Source organism: Mustela erminea, chromosome 12 (assembly GCF_009829155.1).
Source record: "Mustela erminea isolate mMusErm1 chromosome 12, mMusErm1.Pri, whole genome shotgun sequence".
Taxonomy (NCBI): domain Eukaryota; kingdom Metazoa; phylum Chordata; class Mammalia; order Carnivora; family Mustelidae; genus Mustela; species Mustela erminea.
Window position 1 is genome coordinate 19,114,972 of NC_045625.1, and position 15,672 is coordinate 19,130,643.

Below are 15,672 nucleotides of genomic sequence, written 5' to 3' on the forward strand. Positions count from 1 at the left end.
TTTGGAACCTCAGTCCTGCCCACTTCACTCCAGGCAGCCCCACTGCCCCCCCCCCCAGTCCAGGAATGCCAGGACTCTGGCTCCACCTAGCTGGTCCCCTCCCCCACCCTGACCTTCCTGGGGCGGTGGCTCCTGTCCCCCAGCTTCTGCCCTTTGCTCTCTCCTGCTCTCCACCTCTCCCTCCCATCGTCCTGTTCTCCTCTCTCACACCCACTCCCCTCAGTTTTCCCTCCTCTGTTCCTTGGGCAGAAATCTCCATGATGACCTTCTGGGAACTTCCCATCTACAGAGTGGGGGGGCCCCTAGTCTCAGGCCTCTGGTGCATGTAGGGGCAGCGTTGGGGGGAGCCCGATGTCCTGACATCAGAGTAAAGAAGCTAGAAGAACAAAGAGCTGAAAATAGCGCCTTTATGTAAGAGCCTTCCGTTGTTGTAAGGAGCGCGGGGAGGAGGAACCAGGGAATTGGGCTGGAGGGAGGTGGCGGGGGGGGGGGGGGGCTCATTCTGCTGAGGCGACAGCTGGGCCAGCAATCGCCTAGAAGCATCACCACCTCCTGAAGCTCGAGTCCACCTGGCAGGGGTCCGCACCGGGGATTGCCCGCCATCATTTCACTTTATTTTGGCCCCCCAGTTCCCTCAGACCAGACTCCTGGGGTATCCGGGCCCTGACTGGGCCAACTCAGACAAAAAGAAGGTCTTTTTCCTAAGAGGAAGGGAATTTTCTGAACCGTCGCTGATTTCAGGAGGAAGGAGATGGGGGGAGCAGCCGGTCCTGAGGGCGTCCTGGCTCTTGTGGCAAGCAGTCGGAATAACAGAGTCAGACCTTGAACACTTGAAGCTCTGCTTCCCGCCTCATCCTTGCTGTGTGACCTTGGGCAGGTGGCCTTCCTTCTCTGAGCCTCAGCGACCTCAGCTGTAAAACGGATGAACGGCCTCATCTAGAGAGCTAGTGGAGCCCCTGAGTCTAAACCTGCAGCCAGTCTCCAGCCTCAGTGGGTGCCGGAATAGGGGTGGCCCAAGCCGTTAGCAGGGTGGGGGTGGGCACGATGAGGAGGCCAGGAGGCGCAGGCCGGCTCCTGCATGAGATCCGACCTTGATCCTCGTCTCGAAGCCTGTTCCTCGAGCGTTTGTGCTGACGCGTCCCCGGGGTTCTTAGCCTGCTGTCTGTAGCTATTTCAGACGCACGAGGAACATGGCTTGGGGACTCGGGGCTCCTGAGCCGTCTGGATTTGGCAGATGGAGTCTGGCAGGGCTGGGCTCTGACCCGTCTGCCGTTTGCTCCACTTCGGGCCTTCCTCCCAGGCCTGGATATTTATGTTCCCCGCCCCCCAACCCTCACCCTCCTGACTTTCCATCCCTGCCTTCCGACTTGGTTCCAGGATGCTATTGTAGCGAGGACGGGCTGAGGCCAGGGGCCAGGGATGGCTGTACTGTTCCATGCCAGCGAGGGGCACTGTCGGGACCCTGTCCAATTCTGGGGTCAGGGTAGTGCTGCGTGGGCTTTGGGACCACCCCCACGTGGGTTCGAAACCCACGGTAGAACGTCCGTGTGGTCTTGGACTGGTCACATCCCTCTCTGAGCTTAAATGTAAAATCTGTGAGGATCCCAGGGGCTGCCTCTCGCAGAGACTCAAAGGAGAGCGCGTCAAGTAAAACGCCCTGCAGAGGGCCTGGTGTGTCGCCCTCCCCAATTTGTGGCTCGTCCTCTGCTCTCTCTGAGATAAAGCCCCACCCACTCTGCCGACTGCTTGTGTTGTCAGGGCTCTGGATCCTTCCTCTCTCCCTCTCGGGCGCCCAGTTACCACTGCCAGCCACATCAGTGGTCCTGAGCGGAAGTGTGTGGCACCTGCTGTGTGCATGGCCCTGGGAGGGGTGTTGGGGACACAGTGACCTGCATACCATTTATTCCCCATGAGTCAAGGCTGCCGGATAAATGCTTGTGGACTGAATGAGTGCCCAAAGCTCCGAATGTACCAGAACAGGACAGAATTCCAGGTCTTCGGTGCCGCCGTGGACTGTCACCCGAGTCCCCCAGGTGCCTGCAGCTTAAATCCAGGGACAGGTGGCAGTGGCTACACTGAGTGTGGCAGAGGCCCCTCCTGCCTGAGCACCTGGCAGGTGTTACTGCATCAGCCCCGGGAGAGAGGGACTGCCGTGACCCCATTCTGCAGGTGGGGAAGTCAGCACCGAGCAGATCCGTGGTTTGCCTTCCGTCTCTTGGCTGTGAGTGGCAGAGCTGGGTGTGATCTCAGCGAAGCCAGGAGTGGTGCCACTTAGTGAGCGGGAGGGCATCACGCCTCCTCCCAAGGATCCCCTACGGTCTTTGAGTGCCTGACGCTACCGGCAGCATCTTCCTGGGAGCCAGTGTGCAGGCGACGGGGCTGGAGACAGTCAGAATGCTGAGGTTTGCATGGAAGCCTCAGCTTTGGTGGTAAAATGAGGCAGGCGTCCCAGCCTGGGACCCAGAGGCCTGGGTATGAAAGGCTGCGAGCCGGGAGGGCCGAATGCCTCCCTGGAGGGCTCGCATGACGGTCTTTGTGATGACGTGCCTCTTGCCTGCCCAGAAAGTTCAAGGCTCCAGGAGCGTCATTCGGGATGGGGATCAGTGTGGAGTGACCTGGCAGCCTGTGCCCCAGGGAGTATGGCGTCAGGGGACCCCTCCGTCCCGACCCACTACCTCTGCCCCAATCTAGACCACCATGACCACTCTCCACGGTGATCTAGTAGTTGGCCTGCCTCATTCTCTGCCTGCTGGGGCCTCCTCCATGCCAGCCTGAGTGATTGATGAATTCATTCACCCATCGATCGATTCGCGGATTCATTTGCTTTGTAAATATTTATCAAGCAGCCCCCGTCCTAAACACTGAGGATAGATAGAGTGGGACTAGGTGGTCCTAAGTCCTGCCTTTGAGCAGTTTGGTGTTTTTTAATTTATTTGACAGACAGAGATCACAAGTAGGCAGAGAGGCAGGCAGAGAGGGGGGCTGAGGCAGGCTCTCGCGGGGCTTGACCCCAAGACCCTGGGATCATGACCTGACCTGAAGGCAGAGGCTTTAACCCACTGAGTCACCCAGGCGCCCCCTTTGAGCAGTTTTTATCCTAATGGGAGAGACGAACAAGAAGCAAATCAATACTATAGCACCAGGCAGTGGTATGTCTTATGCAGAAAAATGAAGCATGGCCAGGGGTTAGATATGGGCGGGGGGTGCTGTTTTAGACTGGGCTGGTCCAGGAAGGCCTTATGGAGGTCAGAGCTAAACGAAGTGAGGACGTGAGACTGCGGAGGGCAGGAAGAGCAGTGAGTGCCAAGACCCTGGGGTAGGAAGCACCCCATCCTGCTGGAGGAGTAGCAAGTAAGGGCCCAGTCATGAGGCACAATGAGTGCAGACTTTGGAATTTTCTCCAGGGAAAATGGAAAGACGCAGGAGGGTGAGGAGCTGGGGAGAGAGATTATCTGATTTATGTTTCAGGGATTACATCCTGGTTGCTGGGCAAAGGAAGTAGAGGAGAACAATAAAGCGGGGGCGGGTGTGTGTGTGGGTAGGGGTTGTAATTTTAGGTGGGGTCGTCAGGATGGACTTCTCTGAGGAGGTAGTATCTGGGAAGGTCTTGAAGGAGGGAAGAACAAAGCATATCTTGTGGATAGCTGAGTGGGAGCATGTTCCGGGCAGAGGGGACAGCCGGTGTGAAGGCCCTGACACGCCTGCATTGTTCCAGTGTGGCTGGACAGGAAGTGAGTAAAGGGAATCTTCACAGACGACTAGCTTGACCACGTCACCATGGCAACCCGCTGCCCTCAGCCTCAAGTGCCAGCAGCTCCATGCTTGAGTTGCGTGGAACTGCTTGAAGATTCTCATACCTCCTTCCTGCTTTATGCATGCCCTGCCCTCTGAAACACCATCGTTCCCTCCTTTGCCCCCTTTACCCACAAGAGTCAACTTTAAGCCATGCTCCCTACTCCAGGAAGCCTTCCTTGATAACCCCTCCCCAGCTGCTGATACGCCTGTAACTCCTCACTCTGCACGGTCTCCTCCTTGCTTACTTGTGTCGAACCCACTTCCTCTAAGCTTCTGACAGCAGGTGTGGTGTCGCACCGCCTCTGTGGCCCCCTGTCCTCATCAGTCCGGCCCCGAGACTGCTCACTATTGATGGCCGCCTTTGCAACGTGAGCCCAGGGGTGGTGGTGGTGGAGGCTCGTGGCCATCCTGGGCTCCGCGGGGTGGAGAGATGGCTCCACTGAGCCCTCAAGGGAGCTCCTTTAGAGAGGGGCGCTGCTCAGCCTCCCAGGGACGGCCTGCAGGTGACCTAACAGCAGCTCAGTGTCACTGGAGGGAGCATGAGGCTTCTTCTGGTGAGTTCGAGAAGGAAGCAAGAAATGGGCATTTTTTGCAAAATAAGCTGTGTTTAACCCTTGACCCCCTGCCTCACAATTGAAACCATTAAAATTTAAAAAGAGAGAGATTCCACCTCTCACTGGCGTCCTGCCATTGTCATACCTTCCTGGGCTTCTGTCTGTGAGCACCTGTGGGTTTGGGAAGGCGCTGAGGGTGTGGAGCATGGTACCTGGGTCCCAGCTTCAGGAGTTCCCAGGCCAGGCCGGAGTACCCCCCACTCCCCACCAACAAAGATAGTTCACGGGAGGCCTGGAAAGCTTCAAAGAAAAATTGATTTCAAAACAACCGGCATGAAAACCAACATTAATTTTGATGTGTCAATTTCCCAAGAGCGGGGCATGTCAGGACAGGGAGAAACCACAAGAAGGTGTCATGGGGCCCATTATGGATTAGGGTACCTCGGAGAGCAAACTGCTTTCTCCCTGTGAGTTTGCATTTGCTCACACTGCTTTCTTCTGTGTTTCTAGAACACTCTGGACCTGGAGGAAACTGGTGAGACTGTCCAGGGCACTACAAACACCCTCCCTGATGTTTCCCTGGTAAGACCCTGTCTGGCCCTTTCCTTGAGTTTTGCCCTCCCTGGTCTGCCTGCGGCCCTGGAGTGCTGGCTCCTCAGTGAGAGCCACAGGAAGGGGACAGAGGCCCTCTGACCCGGTACCAGGCCTGTACACAGGACATCGATCAGCCCTCTCTGGCAGGAGGCACGACGGCTCCCAGCCCCTCCTAGGGATTTCAGGCGGGGAATCCGGCTGTTTTTTTTGCCAAATCACTATTACTTTTGATATGTTATCTGAACCATATCATAACAAATACTGACACATGGAGTGTGTGACCTCCCTGAAGAGGCCATACGACCACACCAAAAATTGAAGTTAAATGTGACCTTGGACCCCTGTGTGCACTTCGGCAGCCCGGGCAATATCACTGCGGTTCCAACCCAGATAACTTCTGAATGGCCTGGACTCTGGAGCCAGGTGCTTGGGTTCAAATCTGACCTCTGCCACTGACTGTGTGACTTCGGGCGAGTTTCTTAACTTCTCTGTGCCTCGGTTTTCTCCTCTGTAACATGGGAATAATAGTAGTGTACCCACCCCAAGTTTATGGCAAGGGGTGAATGGGTCCACATAAGTAAAGCATTTGGGACGTGCCTGCCCTGTCGTCAGGGCGTTCAAGTGCTGGGTGTCGGCCTAGGCAGGGGGTAACAGCAATGATGCTATCTGGGGCTCCTGCTCTCTGTGCACCTGCTGCGCACAGGCACCCGCCGACACATGACGCATGGGGCTGCTCACACCCCCGCACCCCTACCAGGCAGGTGCAGATTTGCCCACTGCCCAGAGAGGCGCTCCGAGAGGCCAGCTGTGCCTTGCCTAGGACCACACAGTCCCTGAGCCCATGTGACTGTCCCCTTCTGTCCGTTCCCTCTCCCTCCAGTCCTGCACATCTCCTGCCTCTAGTAGCCACGATAATCTTCCAGAAAGAAAAGCCAAAGAAATGCTTTTTCTGTTCCTTCCATTCTCCACATCCCTCTAATTAAGTCTTGTTCCCTGTGACAAGGCCTGGCTGATGCCAAGAACTTGAGTTCCCACAGGTAACGATGCCATCCCCAGAGACGCCCGCCAGGATGCCGACGCTTATCAGCTGCCGAGCCGGCGGGGAGCAGTTTTCCACTGGGGTGTTGCATTATTCAGAGCAGCGTGGCCGAGAGCTGATAGAGCGGGACAGAATTCCAGCCGCAGCCTGGGCCACTCGGGGCTCCCCTCGACCAGCCGCCATGGGGTCTGACTCCTTTTACTCCTGTTGGGTCTTTTGGCAGGACGACGTCAAAGCCCCGTCCGAGGGGCCGCCGAGTTACAAGCCGCCGCCGCCCGCCCCACCTCTGGCCCAAGGCCACAACCGCCCGCACGCCCCGCCTAGGAAGCCAGGGAAGGAGGACCTCCAGCCACCGTCCTCTGCGTCTTCCCACTCGGGCATCGTCTTCTCGGCTCCCAGAAACCGCAGCCCACCAGCGGGGACCGCGCCTGCCCCGGGGGCCTCCTCAGCACAAGACTCGCCCTCCTCCCCCATCTATGCCTCTGTCTCCCCCGCCAACCCTGGCTCCAAGAGGCCCCTGGACGCCCATCTGGCCCTGGTCAACCAGCACCCCATTGGCCCCTTCCCGCGTGTCCAGTCACCCCCACACCTGAAAAGCTCCCCCGCAGAGGCCACGATGGCGGGAAGCTGCCTCCCGCCACCCTCCCCCTCCGGCCGGCCAGACCCAGTGGGCACAAACCAGCACTTTGTCATGGTGGAGGTGCACCGGCCCGACAGCGAGCCGGACGTGAACGAAGTGAGGGCGCTGCCCCAGACCCGCAGTGAGTACTGGCCGCCACCGCGGGGGATGGGCTCGGAGCACCCGCAGCTGGTTTTGGGGGCATCCAGGCATAGTTAAGAGTGGAAGCGTGTGCAGGGTCCAAGTGCCCCGGGAACAGGGTGCTGAGTCCGTGTGGACACAGGTGTGAGCCCTAGCGCTGCCACTTGAGAATTGCATGACCACGGACAAGCCACAGGATGGAGGTTCGGTGACAGCCCCACTGGGTCGCTGGGAGGATTGGGCTCCTGCCCCAGAGCCCCCGGTCCTGGCCACCCGACAGTCTCCATCTCCCCACTGAGACTGGGTTCCTTGAGGACAGGGGTGGCCTCTGTGATCTCTATCCCCTGAGTCTGGGACAAGGTGCATGCTGGGGGAAAGACAGGCATGGAAAGTACTGTCCCTGGACCCCTGGAGGTCTCCAGATCTGGGGGCGGGGGAAGGGGTAGCGGGGGAGGCCTGCAGGCTCAGATTGCAGGCTCGAACTTGCAGAGGCTGCGGCCCCAGAGCTTCCAGACAGTGTCCAGCTGACGGGGCGGACAGCAGTATAAAGCCGGTTTTTCACTCGCAGGAAGCCCGAAGCCTTGGCGGGCTCTAGATCTGGCTCTAGATCTCCCGTCCCTTAGCAAGTTGGGTGCCTCTCACTGGATTCTGCTGCCATCTTGTGGCTTAAGTCATGTATAGGTCCCGCTGTGGTCAGAGAAGGTGGCAGGTTGGGGGCTCTGAACTGAGTGCCTGCTGTATACCAAACAGTGGGCAGACTGGGATGCAGATTGCAGGGTGCTCATGCTCAGGAGCTCAGGGAGGGAAGGCAGCTAAGGGGACAACAGGCCGGATGCGGTGAGAGAAACCCGAGGTGTCACCTGAGCCCAGAACACAAGAATAAAAGGTGTCCGTTGTGCGGGGTTTCCTGTGTACCAGATACGGTTCTAGGGGCCCTGCCTCTATTAGCACCTCATCTAACCCTGCCAGCAGCCCCGTAAAGCTGCTACTGTTGTCCGCATTTTACAGACGGGAAAACGGAGTCACAGAACATTAACTGTGGAGCAGTTAGTTAACTGTGGGCTTCACTCTACACATCGCAAATAATAAAATCTTTATGATAATGCTACTAGATGGGCATCGTGGCTCCTATGTTAGAACAAAGCCAGGGAGGCTCAGGGAAGCTATGTAACTCGCTGGGGTTGCTCAAGCTGGGCAGAAAGGATTCAGACCTGACCTGCTGGTATCCAGAGTGTCCCAGATTCAGGGGCCCAGCCCTCACATACACAGCAAAGCAGCTCGGGCTTGACTGGTGAATGAGGGTATGTGCTCACCGCTCAGCTCAGGCCAGTTGGGGTTGTGGAGGGTACAGATAAGGGAGGGTAAACCTTCCCTTGTTTTATTGAGAAGCTAGAAATTTAATTTTTCTGTGAAATACCTTAATTGGAATATGTTAGTTCATCATTAAAATTGGAGAGCATTATGCAAATTAAAAAATAATAATAACCCATATCTGTGGGCTGGGTTTGCCTCTTGACCTCTGTTTTCATCATTACGCCATGGACAGAGAACTGGGTGGTCAGAGCAGAAGACCTGTTGGCCTTGAGGCCAAGCCCTGGGTGGAAGGGCAGATCCCAGCGGTGAAAAGGTAGCATGGTGTCTCGCCTCCCTCCAGCCCTGTGATCCCTTCATTGCTCCCTAGTCCATGCCTGGGGAATCCCCACAGCCTTCCAGCTTGTAGCTCCACCACCTCCTCCAGGAAGCCCACCCGGACCCCAGAGGTATAAACCCCCACTCTCCTCCCGCTTCCCCTCCCAGCAACCTCCACACTCTCCCAGCTCTCGGACAGTGGGCAGACCCTGAGCGAGGACAGCGGTGTGGATGCAGGTGAGGCGGAAGCCAGTGCCCCGGGCCGAGGCAGACAGATGGCATCTACCAAGAGCAGGAGTAGCAAGGAGCCACCTCGGAACGAGAGGACCACAGAGGGGGCCACTAAACCGGTGAGCGAGGAGGAGGGGATACGGAGGACTGAGGGGAGGGCAGGCCCCAGGTGGGGAACAGGAGGTCCCCCAGCACGGCTCAGCTTGACAAGTACCCACTGCAGGGAGAAAGTGAGCCCCCAGCACTGGAGGATGAGGGTCCTGGGGGAGAGCACTGTATCAGGAATCTGGAGGCCCAGTTTAGGTCTCACCTTTGCCAGACATTGACAAGCCAAGTGCTAAAAGCCAGTCCTCAGGGACTTCCAGTGCAGGACTGAGTCGGCATGCTGGCTGAGGCAGTCAGGCCTGGGTCCGAGTCCCAGGACCCCCAGCATCAGGCAGCCTCGGCAGTTAGAGAGCTGTGGGCACCTGTTCTTAGCTTAGTGCTAGCACACTGGCAGCGCCCAGCCCGGGGCTATCGTCTGAGCCCTTCTGACCCAGTGGCATGTCACTGCCAGTGCGCACACACCCCCCCAACACCCGAGCCAGGTCTATCCATGGAGAAGGCCTCAGACACTTGTCTCCCTGCTCACGCTCACAGCCTGGACTCCTGGAGCCCACGTCCACCCTGGTCCGTGTGAAGAAAAGTGCGGCCACCCTGGGCATTGCCATCGAGGGTGGCGCCAACACCCGCCAGCCTCTGCCCCGGATCGTCACGATTCAGGTACATCTCCGTGCGCCCCACGTGACTATTTCTGCCTACCCCCGAGGGCCCCTCTCTTGGCATCCCCAGGGTTCTGTCCCACACAAACCCCCCACCCCAAGGATGACCAGCCACCAGAGGCAGACCCAGGCCCTTTGCCCTCCCTGAGCCTATTTTCCTTGTCAGGGCAGTAGACCCCCAGATTGTAGCCCACTTGGCGGGGTTGGGCCTGACCCGGTGGGTGTCTAAGGCAGGCCAGCCTCGCCCTCAGCCGCCTCGAGCGCCCCTACCCTGTGTCTCGCCCCTGCAGCGAGGCGGTTCGGCCCACAACTCGGGGCAGCTCAAGGTGGGCCACGTGATTCTGGAAGTGAACGGGCTGACCCTTCGGGGCAAGGAGCACCGGGAGGCGGCGCGCATCATTGCAGAGGCCTTCAAGACCAAGGAGCGAGACTATATTGACTTTCTGGTCACCGAGTTCAATGTGATGCTCTAGAGGCTGGGGCCCGGAGGCCTCCCGCTGCTGCCCAGTCCCCGGCCCCGCTCCTCCTCCCTCCTGGTACTAGTCAGCTCCCGGAGGGCCAGGGCTGCATAGCCAGGGGCGCAGGAAGACATCCCCCCACTCTTTCCCGGCCCGCTGGCCCAGAACCAGGAGAAGAGAGCCGGATGAGGAAACAGAAGTTCAGGCCGGGATCCGGTGCCATGCTTGGCGTACACAGTAGGCGCTCAGTACAAGTGGTGGGAAAGAGAGAAAGTCCACCTGAGGCCTGCCAGGGCCTGTCCCCCTGGGTTGGATGAGGCCACTGGGCCCCGTTCCCTGGCCAGCTAGGACCTGGCCAGTCCTCTGGTGTCTGAGTCTTTATCCATTGTAAGACCACCTGAGAATTCATTGACACGCCCCCACCAGGGGCATCTCGCAGGACCTTTAGTGCCACAAATAAGCGTCAAGCACCTCCCCCCATTCACACCCCCTTTCTTCCTGGCTCCTTATTCCCCCCATAATATTTATTATTTATTTCCCTCTCGTCACCCCTGGGGACCCCAAGACCCCAGCTTCCCACCCTGCCCCCAGCCTATCCCAGAGGCCTTGCAGGGGACCCACGATGTCCGTGTATTTATATACAGAGCTTATGACTTTAATTTTTCAATAAAGAAACCTGAACAAGGTGAGTGTCCAGCGTGCTGTGTGGCCTGCCTTTGTGGCTGGGGTTTTGATAGCTTGACCTAAAGTGGAGGGCAGATAGAATAGAGTAACACACACCACTAGCCTCTCCCCCTGCCCCCCACCCTCATGTGCAACACACAGCAGGTACATGGGGCTCCTGAGCCACACCCACATCTTGGAGCACCTTACTTGAAGGTTGTTCACAGAAAATACTCTTAAAACAGACAGGTATGTTATGGGACTGAATAGGGATGTTTTCAGATACGGGGAGGCGACCTGCCTTTGGGGGGATCAGGAGGGGGGAAAAGGAGGAAACCAAGCAGGGCAGGGATTTCAGGCAAACTCCTGGGAGGTGGCTGCAGCCTGATCCCACAGGGCCCTCTGGAGTCTAAGTGGTCCAGAGCCACCCCCACTCACGACAAGGGGACAGGGCTTTCATGCTGTCAGTCTTTGGATAAGGCCTGGGGACAGGAAGGGGGAGAGAGAGAGTCAATTCCCAATCACACTCCCATTCTTCACCTGTGCAGGCCAAGCTGTTCCAGGAGCGAACGGCAGGGGTGTTAGAGGCAAAAAAAAAAAAAAAAAAAAAAAAAAAAAGTCTGCTACATAGCCCCAGGGCCCATTTCCATCAACCCCAGGATTTCTCTGGGACAAAAAGACTTGGAGAAGTCCTGCTTTGTCCAGCCCTGTGTTCAGAGGTCAGCCAGAGCGGGGTTAGGGGCAGCTGATCTGCAGACATGTGCCAGATCCTGCTTTTAGCTGACCCTTTCCCCTCCCCAGCCCAACGAGACCACCTGAGGCCAGGGTCCTGGGATTCCACTTGACCTCTGAAGCAGCCCGTATCCCTGAAGCCCCGGCCCTTCCAGTGGGGACTCTTTGTGCCCTTCCTCAGTCTTAATACCCGTGCAGGGAGTAACTCCCACTTGGTCATCAGGGCTTAGATCTCCAGGCATCAGATGCCAAATCCTGCCTGGTCATGGGTCAATGATCTCACCTTTCTAGGTCCAAATTCCTATCTGGGAAGTGGGTGTGGTAGGCCGAATCGTGACCTCAAAGATAACCCAGGTTCTGGCAATGTGAGAATGTTCCCTTACCTGGCAAAGGGACTTTGCCTAAGGGATTAAGGCATTCAGATGGGGAGGTTGAGCTGGATTTTCTGGGCAGGCCTCATGTAATCCCAAGGATCCCTGGAAGAGGGAGGCAGAGGGAGACTTGATGGGCGGAGGGAACGGTATTGTGGCTAAGGATGTGGAGGTTGGGATGTGCTCTGAAGATGGGGGAGGGACCACCAGCCCAGGAATACAGGCAGCTACTAGACACTGAAAAGTCAGGGAAAGAAATTCTCCCCTCGGATCCTGCAGAAGGGACCTGCCCTCCTGACATCTTGAGGACAGCCCAGTGAAACTGACTTTAGACTTCTGACATCCCTTTGTAAGAGAACAAATGAGTGCTGCTTGAAGCCATGAACTGGTAATAATTTGTTACAACCATCCCAGGAAACAATTCAATGGGGATCCAGCTACTTGCCTCTGACAGTGGTTGGAACCCTGTGCGTGGGCCCCAGGAACCAGGCTCAGAATCAGGCTCAGGGTCAGCCCCAGGAAGACCATGACAGTCCAGATGATGGTGATGGTGAACCAAGGGCCCTCTGGCCTTAGAAACGCCACACCCTTTGCAGTCTCGAGTCCTTGTGCATCTTGTTCTGAACTGAAAGGTTTTCATCTATCACCAGCCCACAGTGAATTTCAGCCCAGCCACTGACCAACTCTGTGAGCTCTGGGCAAGTTGCGACCTCGTGACCATCCATGCCTTGAACCAGCCAACTGACCACAAGCTCCGACTCCACGAGGCAAGAAAGCTCCCAGCCGCTGCTGCCCATTGCTCCCAGTTGAACTCTGAAAAACTAGGACAAGAAAGAGTTTCAGGAGCTGTCGTTTCTAGAATTCTCTGGCTCGACTCCGGGACTGTGGTCCATTGGGCATTAGGGTCCCCCTCTCGTGGAATTTTAAACAAACAAAATTTCTTTGCCAGTGGGCTTAGAAAGGTCAAGTTCTTGCCCAAAGTTGCAGAGTTAGCAGGTAATAGAGGCTAAATTTGGATGCATGGCTGCTTGAAGTCCACATCATAAAGCCAAGGACAAGCATGTGTCCTGCTGTCTTCTGAAGGGACCCAATACCATGGGTTAAGGTAGTTCTGAATAATGGAGCAGGGAGGGGTCAGAGGTTCACCCTGGCCACACGCCCTTGTGGCCCTCACTTTATTCATGATGCCAGAATCAGGGCAGGGGTGGTGTGGGGACAGTATTGCTGGAGAGTCTCAGGGTCTGCTGCTAATTGAAGAAGGCAGAAAGAGCGCATGTTTTTGGCCTGAGCCAGGGCCTGCCCAAGCAGGTGCTGAGCTGGTCTCCAAATTATCTGGACCTTGCTTTGCCTGGGAGAAAACAAGGTGAGGGATAGAACAGCCCAGTGTGAGGAGTGCAAGGATAGAGAACAAGACCCCGCTCAAAGGGTCCATACTTCAGAGTCTGACATCTGGAATCAAATTCCACCTCTACGATTTCCTGGCTGTGTGATCTGGAGCAAGTCACTTAACCTCTCTGAGCCTCAGTTTCATGTTTCAAATGGAGGGCATAGTATTCACCTAGCCTATAGGATATTATAAGGACTGGCTAAAAAGTTTGCCGTTGGCACGGAATATACCTTTAGTGAACAGGAATGGCTGCTGTGATCATTACTGGGCACCTGCAGGAGCCTCAGGCCCCCTGGGGAACTGGGAAGAGCGATCTGCCAAGAGGATAAGGAAGTGGCTGCAACACAGTTGGACGCGGGTCCCCAGGAAAAATTCTTCCTGTCTTGGGGCCTATTAACCCCCTTATGAAACAGGGTTGGTAGAGGAACTCTTGAAGTGAGTGCCGTTGATTTCTTTCTTCTGGGCTTGGCGCTGGGTTTATTTTATCCCCTCCTCGCGGCAGCTCTGAAGTCCAGTGGCAGAACTGGGACGGGGAGCTGAGGTCAGTTCGGGGAGCTGAGGTCAGTTCGACACTTTACACCGCCACTCTTCAAGGCGAGCTGTCAGGGGACAAGGGATCTCTCTGTCCTGCACTCACCGCGGGACTCTGGGCAAGTCGCGATCCCTCTGCAGACCCGGGTTTCCCCCGCTTGCTCCTAGTGGTCTGGACGAGAGTGGACTTGGAGGGCAGCGCCAATACCCAGCTATCTCGCAGGAGAGGACGGATCACAGCAGGAGCGCACAGCAGTCCTTGACACGCAGGAGCTCAAGGAAAGTTTATTAAGATTCTTAGGACTGTTATGAAGCATTCCGTTTCAGCTACGAACGTTTGTGCTTTCTTGCTCACTCTGGCTCCATGCGACCTTGCACAAAAGTCTTAGCTCTGGGCCTCAGGCTCCTTGACGCCCTCGGGCGGGTTCCAGGAGCGACACAAACCTCCCAGATGTTAGCTCTGCAGCGCTGGGGCTGGGGCCGAGTCCCTGGGGGCGGGCCGCAGGCGGCCGGCTCTCTGCGATTGGTGGAGCTTCCCGAGGCCCCGCCTCCCAGGGCCCTCCCCGCCCGTCACAGGCCCGCCTCGGGGATTAAGCAAAAAGTCACCGCCCCGCCCCGCGCCGGGATTGGAGGCCTTTGTTTGCCGCTCAACTCCAGGAAACCACCGGCGCGCGGAGACAGCCAGCAGGTGAGGCGCGGGGAGGGGCTCACGGTGGGTCGCGGGCGGGTGCTGGGCCCTCGCCGGGCCTCAGTTTCTCGGTCTGGGGAATGGGGTGGGGGAAGAGCGGACAGCGCCGATGGGCTCCGATCCACAGGGACTGCTCTGCTCTCGGCCTCTCCCACGTGGAAACCCCACGCGCGCGGGAAGCGGACGGATCGGCACTCCCGGAATGGGAGGGCGCCCCGGGCGCGCCGTCAGTGTCCAGTCCTAACCTCGCCGGCTGCTGGGTTCCGCGGTCTCCGCCGTCGGCCTCAGTCTCCACCTCCGCACAATGGGGGCGTTGGCTTTTTCCCTCCCTGTCGCTCGCTCCGGCTGGGGCTGGTCTCTGGGCGGGGAGGGGTCCCCAGGGAATCCGGGGGTGGTCCTTGGCGGGGCTTCGGGCTGTGTTTGGGTTGGAGGTGTGGCCCGGGTAGCTGTGGTTACCGGGGAGGTGGGACTTCTCTGTCCTGGGATTTCTGCGCGCTTCGTTCTCCCGGCAACAACCCGCGCAGCCTGACAACTAGGAGCCGCACGGCCTCCCCCGACACCTAACGCAAGTTTCCTTTCCTCTTTTTGGCGGGGGGGAGGGAGGGAGAGCAAAGGCCAGCAGTGAGGGTGGGCAGCTCCGACAGCGGCAGGAACTGGAATGGACGGAGAAATCGGGCCAGCCTTTCTTGGTACACAGATGGGGAGACTGAGGCCCAGAGAGGGGGCGCGTCTTGCCCGAAGCGCACAGCAGGGAAGGCGCAGAGCTGGCCTCTCCCCAGTGTGATGTGGCTGGCGCTGGCGGCGTGCCAGCTCGGACGAGACTCTTCCCCGTTCATTTTGCCGGCTTTTGTGGAAATCCCTGACAGGTTGGAGAGGATCATTACCTAGGTTTCAAAAGCTTCTGCTTCTCAGTGATAAAGTTGGAAAGGAAAGTTGTTGGTAACAAACCCGGGCTATTTTGGAGTTGAGAAGAGTTGCCGAGACAGGTTGCAGAGAAAAGAGACATTGTTTCTGTCCTCTAGAACAGAAGAAATTGTGGAAACCAAATCATGAAGAACTGAGGTTAGACACCTACGGGGACTTCCCCAAGAGAATTTTCCAGGCGCCGCCTCTAGAGTTGGTGGGTTTTATTTTTTGGTTCTTGGTTTTGTTTTGTCAAGAAAACAGAATCTCTGCCCATCTGTTTGAGGGGGCCCGAGTCTGGCTTAGGGGGATGGACCCCATGGTGTTTTGGGGACATTTTTAGTTTATTCTCACAGGCGGTCTCAGTTCTTCTGCAGGAGGGAGAAGGTGCCCACGTGGGGCCTTGTCTCCCAAAGTCCAGTGGTTTGCGTTTGAAACATGTGATGTGAGCCCTTCTTGCACGGGGATTTCATCAGCTCCCACCAGCCCGCACATTCTGCTAGAGGCACTGGGGCTGGGGTTAGCAGCGAGTCTGGGGATGTTCCCGGGCACTGCCGCCCTCATGCTGAGAGTGTA

The 15,672-nt window shown here is 57.3% G+C and overlaps 2 protein-coding genes across 6 annotated transcripts in view; both read left to right on the forward strand.

The window, feature by feature from the left end:
• The window catches only part of WHRN (whirlin), an 89,647-nt gene extending 79,137 nt beyond the window's left edge, over positions 1-10,510 (forward strand). For all 4 annotated transcript variants that reach the window (XM_032307582.1, XM_032307585.1, XM_032307583.1 and 1 more), the window contains 5 exons: positions 4,860-4,931; positions 6,206-6,743; positions 8,540-8,721; positions 9,242-9,364; positions 9,654-10,510. In XM_032307582.1, coding sequence (XP_032163473.1) covers positions 4,860-4,931; positions 6,206-6,743; positions 8,540-8,721; positions 9,242-9,364; positions 9,654-9,836 — 1,098 coding nt within the window. In that variant the 3' untranslated portion in view covers positions 9,837-10,510. The remainder of the gene's footprint in view (positions 1-4,859; positions 4,932-6,205; positions 6,744-8,539; positions 8,722-9,241; positions 9,365-9,653) is intronic.
• A 3,595-nt stretch (positions 10,511-14,105) lies between these two features.
• Positions 14,106-15,672, forward strand: part of AKNA (AT-hook transcription factor) — a 50,363-nt gene continuing 48,796 nt past the window's right edge. The window contains exon 1 of one of the 2 annotated variants that reach the window (XM_032306981.1): positions 14,106-14,194. The gene's annotated coding sequence lies outside the window, so the exon portion shown is untranslated. Of the gene's footprint in view, positions 14,195-14,655; positions 14,760-15,672 lie in introns of those variants that run through there. The other variant, XM_032306982.1, reaches the window with a different exon arrangement.